The sequence below is a fragment of the Ochotona curzoniae genome, unplaced genomic scaffold (assembly GCF_017591425.1).
Source record: "Ochotona curzoniae isolate NIBS_2020 unplaced genomic scaffold, NIBS_Ocur_1.0 contig_1014, whole genome shotgun sequence".
NCBI classification, from domain to species: Eukaryota; Metazoa; Chordata; class Mammalia; order Lagomorpha; family Ochotonidae; genus Ochotona; species Ochotona curzoniae.
In genome coordinates, this window is record NW_024464920.1 from 3,895,230 (window position 1) to 3,904,917 (window position 9,688).

At 55.4% G+C, this 9,688-nt stretch overlaps 1 protein-coding gene across 3 annotated transcripts; it reads right to left on the reverse strand.

Moving 5' to 3' along the window:
* Nucleotides 1–7,401, reverse strand: KRT78 (keratin 78). 3 transcript variants are annotated; one of them, XM_040989074.1, is made up of 9 exons: nucleotides 7,026–7,401; nucleotides 5,845–6,059; nucleotides 4,915–4,975; nucleotides 4,385–4,480; nucleotides 3,976–4,140; nucleotides 3,655–3,780; nucleotides 921–1,141; nucleotides 676–710; nucleotides 1–505 (listed from the first exon to the last, which is right to left on the reverse strand). In XM_040989074.1, exons 1-9 carry the CDS (start codon nucleotides 7,392–7,394, stop codon nucleotides 222–224), a joined length of 1,572 nt encoding a protein of 523 aa, XP_040845008.1. In that variant the 5' UTR covers nucleotides 7,395–7,401; the 3' UTR covers nucleotides 1–221. The 3 variants fall into 3 exon arrangements, with proteins under 3 accessions (XP_040845008.1, XP_040844999.1, XP_040845018.1); XM_040989065.1 differs by having other exon boundaries at nucleotides 1–580; XM_040989084.1 differs by lacking the exons at nucleotides 4,915–4,975; nucleotides 5,845–6,059 and having other exon boundaries at nucleotides 1–580.
* Nucleotides 7,402–9,688: the final 2,287 nt, after the last annotated feature.

Consider the following 9,688-nt stretch of genomic DNA (forward strand, 5'->3'; position numbering starts at 1 on the left):
CATGCTTAAATTGACTTTAATAGAACTGCTGGCTGCTTTCTGCAGAGCAAGGACCAATGGGAGAGCAGTCAGAACAGTGGGTAGGTGGGGTTTTAATGACTGACAGAATCCACTGCTGGCTGACTTGGGCCATGGGCAGGAGATACAGAGCTGCTGTGGCACAGAGCCAGGTAGGAAATAAGAAGTGCAGGGATTCAGGGAGGAGGTGGCAGCCCGGTCACTCAGTAAGTGACAGATGTCTTCAGACTTGACTCAACCGTCTTCTTTACGATGGTATGGCTGCCAGAGCCTGAGCTGAAGCCAGAGCTGGAGCTGAAGCCAGAGCCAGTCACAGAGCAGGAACCCACAGCGGGGCCCTGCCCGGAGCCCAACGTGACACTGGAGCCTCCCGTCACAATGCTGGAGCAGCCAGCCCCAGAGCTGCCTTGTCTGCCTCCGAATCCACACGTGCCAGCCAGGCCTCCACCAACTCCTCCAGGAACCACCACGGAGCTGCCCTGTCCACCTGCGAATCCACACGTGCCGGCCAGGCCTCCGCCAGTTCCTACAGGCACTGCCACAGCGCTGCCTTCCACCACGGCTGCCAAGGGAGAGATCCCAGGGTCAGAGCAGTGCTCTTGGCTGTCTGTGGGGGTCCCCAATGCCAAAGTCCCCGCCCCAAGCCTTGATACTCACAAACTGTGACCTGGCTGGTGCACTCCCCTGACAACCTGAGGAAGAAAGTACAAAAGGATGTGACGCGGAGAACACTTCCCCGGCCGCTCACCCAAACTCCACAGCCCCAATGCCAATCCCACCCCCACCAACCAGCATAGTTGGGCACCCTTAGTGACTGGCAGGTGTGGTAAACTCTCAGCATCCCCTTGGGCACTGCAGGCCTACACCATTCTGCCCCACTCATCCCTCCATGCTCCCCGCACCTGCTCTCCTCGCCCTCCAGCAGCCTGCGGTAGGTGGCGATCTCCACATCCAGGGCCAGCTTCACGCTCATCAGCTCCTGGTAGTCACGCAGCAGCCGGGCCAACTCCTGCTTGGTCGATCTCAGAGCTCCCTCCAGCCCGTCCAGCTTTGCCTGGGCATCCTTGAGGGCCAGCTCGCCACGCTGCTCCGCGTCAGTAATGGCCGATTGCAGGTTGTTATTCTGGAAGAGGGGCAGGTGGAAAAGAGGGAGAAGAGGGCTGTAGGTATAGCACCAACCCCCTCTCCCAAGGCACTCATGTTGGTATAGCTTGGAGCTATACCCCTCCACCTAAAGGATAACCTCCCACTGTTCCCTGCCTCCCTATGGTGGACCCCAGAATCTTCACACCCACTCCCAGAAATTCAGAATGCTACCTCATAGGGAAGGGTATTACAGATGCAATTTATCAGGTGTCTGCAGTGACAGCCTGCGGTATTTAGGGGCAGCCCTAATGCCAGTGACTGCTGGCCTTGAAGGAAGTGGAGGGGTCACAGAGAGAAACCCCCTACCCCCAGCCGCAGGTAGAAGTGGAGAGAAGAGTGATTGATCAGACAAGGCACCCCTGGAGCCACCAGAAGCCAGGAAGAGGAAAGGGAGGGGACCCCAGCACCTTCCAGATACCTCCGTTACAGACTGGGAGAAAACACATGTGATCAGCTATGGGCGTCATGGATGCTTGCGATGGCATGCTGGAAAGCCACCTCCCTGCGCACACACAACCTAATCACTGATGTTTGTTTGTTTGTTTGTTTGTTTGTTTGTTTTTGTTTCGTTTAAAAGTCAGAGAGATGCATGACCGACTGAGAGAGAGTTCCCACCTGCCGGTTTACTCCTGAAATGCCCACAAAGAGCCAGGGCTGGGCCAGATTACAACCAGGAGCCAGGAACTCAACCTAGGTCTCTTGTGGGAAACAGAAACACCAAGGACTTGAACCCTCACCTGCTGCCTCTCAGGGTGCTCGTGGGCAGGCAGTTGGATCAGAAGCAGAAGAGCCAAGACACCTTGTAATTGTATATGGGACATGGGCGTCCAAAGGAGCGATCTCACCATTGTGCTAAATGTCTGTCTCCATCGAGTAACTCCACCCAATCGCTTTGTAAGTCCAACATTAGCCCTACCCTACCCTCTTCCCTAAGATGCTTAAAGCCCTTGCTGTCCCATATCAAACAGTATGTGCAAGTCTTTCTGGAGGGCCACCATGGTCCTTGCACTTTTCAAGACAATTCCATTGCAAACGCTTTGTACTGGGGAAAGCCTGGGTTGAGTTCTGGTTCTGACTCCAGCTTCCTACAGAGGTGAGGGCTCAGGAGCCTGGGTGCCTGCCACCCTCCAAGGAGACCTGAATGGACTTCTGGGCTCCTTGCTTCTTCCTGGCCCAGCCCTGGTGGTTAGGGCATTTGGGGAGTGAATGAGCAGACAGCTGCTCACTTGTCTATTTTCTGCACCTGTCCTTCACAGATTCTCATTCTGGAGAGACAGGCCTGAAACCTACATCTTAACAGACATCCTACAGGCTAATCTTCCACCTGTGGTGCCAGCATCCCATATGGACGCTGGTTCATGTCCTGGCTGCTCCACTTCAGGCCCAGCTGCCTGCTAATGGACTGGGAAAGCAACAAAGGGTGGCACAGGTGCTTGAGCCCCTGCACCCACATGGAAGACCCAGAAGAAGCTTCTGGCTCCCAGCTTTAGATTGGTCTAGCTTTGGCCATTGCAGCCATTTGGGGAGTAAGCAGGTGGATGGAAGATACCTCTGTGTGTGTGTGTGTGTGTGTGTGTGTGTGTGTGTGTGTGTGTGTGTGTGTGTGTAACTCTGCCTTTCAAGCAAAATAAATAAATCTTTTTAAAAGACACCGTTATAGATTCCACAGCAAGTGTCTAAATTGATGGAGGACACATTGGCTGCAACTGAGTGACAGTACAAGGCCACACCCATTCAGGCACTGCATCTCATCCCCACAGCCAGTCACTGACGATGGTTTAGCAGGAAGCATGGCATCCTGGAGTGGTCCCAGAGCCTGTCGTGGAGGGTTCCATAGGAGCAGGTGGGTGGAACTGCCCTTGGCACCACACGCTTTCTGTGACCCCAAGATCTACTCTTCAGGACTGGGGAACATGAGTGCAGATTTGATCATCTAAAAGGTCATAACCTTTCACAGATGGTGGTCCAGGGGAAGCAGGAAACGACCTCCCTCTCTTACTATACCCTCTCCCCTGCAGGTGCCTGCACCCTCAGAAGGCACCTGGCTAAGGATTGCTCTGCCTGCACCCACCACCCCTCTCGCCAGCTGTCTGAGGTCCTGGCTTTCACATTCCCCACCAGGGGACCACCTTACTCAGTGCTGGGCTTAGAGGAAGTATAGAGAGAGGAAACAAGGAAAGAGGAGGTTTTGCCCTGTCCCCAAGGAGCCGCAGATAAGATGCACACTGGACATGGATTGGAAGGTGACCAGAGCTCCCCACCACAGGAGGGGTTGACGACAAGCCAGCAGGCAGGTGCAGATGGACAGGGGATGGCTCAGTCACCATACCTAAGGAGATCCAAAGCTCCAACAGTTTCCAAGGCTTTTAACAAAAGGCCACCTGCAGCAAGGAAGCTCAGGGAATGAATCGGAGACTGGAATAGGGAAGGAAGTAGGAGGAGCAGACAAGGAGGATGGGGAGGGCTGGTAAGAGCCCAGGACCCCCGCACCTGCTTTTTGAGGTTCTCGATCTGATTCTGCAGCCCCTGAATGGCACGATGCAGCTGCGAGATCTGGGCCTTGACCGCCTTCATGTCATCCCCACGAAGCTGGACGGATGTCTGGAGCTCCTGGTACTGAGGGTGAGCCAGGGGACATTATGAGCTGAAGGACCTTGGATCCCAACACCAGGGCAGCTGGTGATGCCACCACCCACTCTTACGGGGAGGACCACCCTGGGGCATGGGCGTGGAGGCATCCACTCTGCTTTCCCAAACAGCACAGCGCACTGCTCGCTGCACACCCCACCCCACCCCGCTGACCCCCTGCACCTTGCTCTGGTACAGGGCCTGGGCCTCGGCTTTACTGGTCCTGGCGATGTCCTCATAGCGGGCACGGACCTCAGCAATGACACCGCTCAAGTCCAGGCTGCGATTGTTGTCCATGGACAGCACCACGGACATGTCATTGCCCTGCGTCTGGAGCTGGCCCAGCTCCTGCAGGGAGTACGAAGGATGAAGTGACCATCCATGTGACATAACCCGATCGCCTGCCCTCTCCCCACACAGTCACCTCCTTCTAATACACCATGAGCTTTGATTGTCATCTATCCATGCATCCCCAGGGCCTGATCATTCACACAGTGGGTTCTCAGGGGCCAATCACCAAAGGACAGAACCCCCAGGCACCCCAGCAGTCCTGTCTCTCCCTCTGTTCCCACTGACCCTGGCCAGACCTCACCTCTTCATACAAATGCTTCAGGAAGGAGACATGCACATGCAGAGCCTCCAGTTGACCATCCAGCTCCATCTTGCTTAGGAAAACCCCATCCACATCCTGCAAACAAGGACACAGAAACTAGGCACCCCCTACCTCCTCCTGATGGGCACGTGGGTCACCTACTCCTCTACCTGCCCCTTCCCCTCCAAGACTCTCTCCTTTCTCCAGCAGACCAACCCTGCCCTGCTCCCTTCCCTTCCCTTTGACTCTGACCCACACACCACCTTCAGAAAGCCTTCCTTGATTGATCTCAACCAGTTCTGCTTGCTGCCCACTCTCTCTCCTACAGAAACACCCTGCAATGGCTCAACTGGGTTTTGACTCAGGGTTACTCTGTTCAGGTAGCTGTCCTAGCTGTCCCCCAACTCCCTAGCACCACAGTGACAAGTGTTCTGGATCTAGATCTGCCTCCCACTTCACCCTCCCAATCCAGGAGGGTGGATCGGGCTCCAGGCTGTGAGATCGGGCTCCAGGTGCAGCCCCCACCTCACCTTCTTGAGGAGCACAAAGTCGTTCTCAGCCGTGGCGTGCAGGCGGGCCTCCTCCTGGTACCTGCCCAGAGGAAGGATAGACTCTGGGTGCCAGGGGAGCGCTGATCCTGCCTCCAAGCTCCACCCACCCAGAAAGAGACCCTCGCCCTTGGGTGCCCCAGAGCCAACATATGGCTCCCTACCACTTCCCCTCTCTCGTGGCATCCCAATGATGACCCTGCCCCACTCTCTCAGCCTCCCCCAACTCTCCTCTGTGACCGTCACTGCCCGACTTTCCAGGTGATATACACATTCAGCCCCCTGCCCTGCTCTACCTTCCTGCTTCCTTCAGGTTTCCTAGAAGATTCCCAAACTTGGTCAAGGTATCAAGCCCAAGTGTCGTAGCCCCATTCCTGGGCTCCTTCAGGGCCTCCCCCACCTCATAGCTATGGGAGGCTTGAATGGCTGTCCCCATGCCTCCCCCTGGACAAATGGAGACACTGAGGCAAGGAGACACGCCCAGGGCCACCCAGCTCCTCCTTGCTAACTGCCACTCCAACCCAAGGACCTGGTGACCTAGGTGGGGAACCCAAAAACCTCAGGACTGTGAATCATGCCATAGGCTTGCGGGTGGCCCCATGATATTGACAGCCTTCCACCCCTGTGACCGGAGAGCAACTGAGTCACTTTAACCCAAAGCTTGCAGAGCAGGTTATTTCTCAAGAAAAAAAAAAAAAAAGCCCACTGGGGCTTGGTTAAAATGAGCCCTTCCCAGCACTGGACAGAAGCATGAACCTTCGCAAGAAATGAGCCACAACCCGTGAGCAGAGACAGGTGCCTCAGGGGGAGGTCAGCCTTGCCTGGGCCCTTGGCAGGTGCAGACCCTCTGACAGCCTACCCCCATCCACACCCATTCAAGCCACTTCCGTAGGGAAAGCTAAGTTTGCCTACTTGGCCTTGTACTCCTCCTCCTGGTCCTGGCAGTTCTTCAGTTCAGCATCCAGGGCACCTCGCTCTCTCTGTACCTGCTCCAGTTGCCTTCTGAGCTGGGCCAGGTAGGCCTCAAAGACGGGCCCCAGGTCCCGGGGGCCATCACTCTCCCCAAGCTGCTGCAGCAGCTCCCACTTGGTCTCCAGCACCTGGTTCTGCTGCTCCAAGAAGCGCACCTACAACCACAAGCACAGATCCCTGAGCCCACCGTGAGAGCCCCCTGGCAAGCCTCTAAGACCACCCTCAGTCACCCAAGCTTTCCCCTTCCTCCCAACCTAGTCTGGACTCTAAGTGCCTCGAATGTTGGGGGTACTCAAAGGGAAGAGTCATCCCATTCCTAAACCCCAATCTCAGCACTACAAGCCTTGACAGAACAAGAGACTCTCCAGTTAGACCACAGGAGGGACTGCCTCACTGCAGAAATGATTAGAAAAATGGCAGCTGGGGGCCTAGTGGCTAAAGTCCTCACCTTGCATGCCGCAGGATCCCATGTGGGTGCCAGTTCCAACCCCAGTGGTCCCACTTCCCATCCAGCTCCCTGCTTGTGGTCTGGGAAAGCAGTTGAGGATGGCCCAAAGCCTTGGGATCCTGAACCCATATGGAAGACCCAGAAGTTCATGGCTTCGGATCAGCTCAGTTCTGGACATTGCAGCCACTTGGGGAGTAAATCATTGGGTGGAAGATATTTCTGTCTCTCCTCTTCTCTAAATATCTGCCTTTCCAATAAAATAAGTAAATCATTTAAAAAACAAAAAAGAAAGAAAGAAAAGAAAAATGGTAGCTGGAGCTGGCATTGTGACACAATAGGTGAAACTAATGCTTGCAATGCTGGCATCCCGTGGGAACACCAGTCCCAGCTGCTCCACTTCCAATCCAGCTCCCTGCTACTGCATCTGGGAAGGCAGAAGAAGACGGCCTGAATGTTTGGGCCCCTGTCACCCATGAAAAAACCTAGGCTTCTGCCTAGCCCAACCGCAAACATTATGGCTATTTGGAATGTGAACCAGTAAGTGGAAGATTCCCTCTGCACTCTCTCACTGTAACTCTGTCTTTCAAATAAATCTCAAAGAAAAGAAAAAAAAAAAATGGGAGCCAGAGGGCCAACCTCCAGGGATACAGACATGGCGTGGCTCCGCCCTCACCTTGTCAATGAAGGAAGCGAACTGATTGTTGAGGGCTCGTATCTCCTGCGTTTCCTGCGTTCGCACAGCCTGGAACTGAGGGTCAATGTCCACTTTCACGGGAGCCAGCAGATTCTGGTTGACGGTCACTTCTCGGATGCCCCCCGAAGGGCACGGGGAAAGCCCAGCTCCACCGTTCCCCTGGCCAAACTGCAGCCCCAGCCTCGCTCGTGATCCCCAGGCCCTGCCACGGGAGCCTCCTCGGCACCCCCCAAAGGAGCCGAGGCTCCTGCTGCTGAAGCCACTGCCCCTGCCACGGCCCCGGGAAGGGGCAGGAGAGACTGAGCGCACACTGAAGTCCCTCGGGGGTCTACACGGCGAAAGAGACATGGTGGGGATGAATGGATGGGCAGCTGTAGACAGGCAGGCCGCTGGCAGATGTGTGTGACTTCCTGCCCTGGGGCCCCTGCACGAGACTTTTATCCCCTCCCGGACCTGGGTTGGGTCTTGGAGAGCACATGCCCTTGGTCTGACTGTGTTTGTCACTCTGCTCCAGCTGACTTCCTCTGACGCACTTGCAACAGAGGTGTTCCGGCACGTGCAAGGGCACAGGAAAAGGGGACCCAGAGCCTGCCCCTGGAAGCTGCCCAGCTAGTCGGGGGAGATGGCCTGCAGTCAGGTGCAGCGGATGAGACAGCCCTGAGTGGGTCCTGGGGGCTGATCAAGGAGGGCTTCCCAGAGGTGGAGAGAGGCAAGGAGGAGACAGAGACAGAGGAGCGCAGAGGACGCATCAGAGCACCCCTGGATAGTGGGAACAAAGGACAGGAGGCTTCTCCAAGGGAGCTAAGGAGCTGGTGGTGCCTTCGCCGGCTAAAAGACACTCCAGGATTTGGAAATGCAATACAAAACAGGATAGCCAAGTCCCTCCTCTTGCCCAACCCAGCAATCAACCACAAGGCACCACCCGCTGGAAGCAAGCATCACCCCCCGCCCCATGCCCCGACCAAGGCTGACTGGCTGGCAGGTAGCAGAGCCCAGCCCCTGGCCCTGTACCTCTGCCAAAGCCAGGCTGACCCACAGGGTCAAGTTCTGTGAGCATCCAGTGGGCAATCAGAGGCTCCCTACTCCAAAGTGAAATGTCCCCTGGTCATAGGGGTTGGGGAAGGAAGGGACAGGACTGGCAGTGTGGCTTCCTCCTGGGCCACATGCTGGCTGTGGCCCAGAAGTCATGCTAACGGAAGAGTCCTCTAGGATTCACCTGCTAATAGCCTTGGTTCAACCTCACACCCCAGGCAGGATTCCTGGCAGAAAGTCTTCCAGAAGCTTCCATGGATGTTCCTGCACTGCCAGCCAGATATAAGAATTTCTAGCACTCTCTGGAACATTCTTTTTGTCCATAGCAAGAAGGCTATCCCTTCCTCACCCCCCCCTCTGACTTCCTTAGAGCCTGCTACAGTTGGAATCTGGGGTACTGGGGTTCCAGAAAAACACCTCTTCTTGCCTGGTAAACACTCAAGAGATGCTATGAGGAAGTCAGTCTTGATAGCTGGGACAGTACCAAAAATACTCCACCCAGGACCAGACCTCAAAGACCTGGGGCATCCCCCTCCCTCCAGGGGATCCAAACCCCTCCTCCCCCGGCCTCACATGCCAGTACCCTCTAGGGCCTTCCCTTCTCAGAAAAGGAGGGGACAGGTGGGGTAAAGTGAAAGAAGAGCAGGTGCAGCAAGGATATGGGGTGGAGAGAGGAGCTTAGACCCATTAAGGCCGCACACCCCTAGCCCTGCTCCCTTCTCCATCCCTGATAGGGACCATCCTGTAGGGACCAGTTTCTATGCCTTCCTTGTGGACCCCTGGGACATGCTTGACGAAGGTCTCCATGGGCCATTGTCTCAGCACCGTTGAGGTGAGCCAGCTCCACCTCCGTGAACTTCCCCATAGCTGTAATATCACAGCCACAAGGGAGCTTCAAGGTCAGCAACACCTCTGATTAACAAGGGAGGACTCGAGGAGGTGTAGGGCCAGTGTGCACCCTTGGGTAACCCAAGAGGTGGCTGCAAGCAGCCCCCACATCTCTGCCCTCTCATTCCGGGACCTGAGAGACCTGCTCAAGGCCACCCACGCAGCTGCTCAGCCCCGTCCCACCCAGCTCAGACCACCATCCTACAGAATAGCCCACAATGAGCCCACCAGGTATACCCTCCGAACTGCTCAACCAACTGCCACCAAGCATTCAATCATGACCTACAACGTCGATCCTCCCACTGCTCTGTCCAACTCTGCATCTGGCATAGCCTAGACCTCAGGAAGCATCTGTTTTAAGAGACAATCTTTTTTTTTTTATCCAGGACAGTGGCAATCCCCAAATTCATAAATGCTGCTGCAAAAGATGCTAGTCCTACTTACAATGTTTAGAAGACCACTGTGGTGCTGTGGATATGCCACTGCTTGGATGTCGACATCCCAGATCCAAGTGCTGGTTCAAGTCCTGGCTTTGCAGCTTCCATCCAGCTCCCTGCTAACGTAGAGGGAGGTCTGAGTGCTGGGGCACCTGCCACCCACATGGGAGACCTGGCTCCCCACTGTGGTTATTTGGGAAGTGAATGAGAAGATGAAAGAGCTGAGTGTGTGTTTCTCTCGCTCGCTCTGTCAAATAAATCAATATATCACTTTTTTTAAATGTA

Coding starts and splice junctions, on each gene's coding strand:
- KRT78 (XM_040989065.1), bottom strand. CDS start 7,394: ATGTCTCTTTCGCCGTGTAGACCCCCGAGGGACTTCAGTGTGCGCTCA. Junction 4,481..4,914: donor ACTTTGTGCTCCTCAAGAAG/GTGAGGTGGGGG, acceptor CCTTGTTTGCAG/GATGTGGATGGGGTTTTCCT. Junction 1,142..3,654: donor TCGAGAACCTCAAAAAGCAG/GTGCGGGGGTCC, acceptor CCCCTCTTCCAG/AATAACAACCTGCAATCGGC.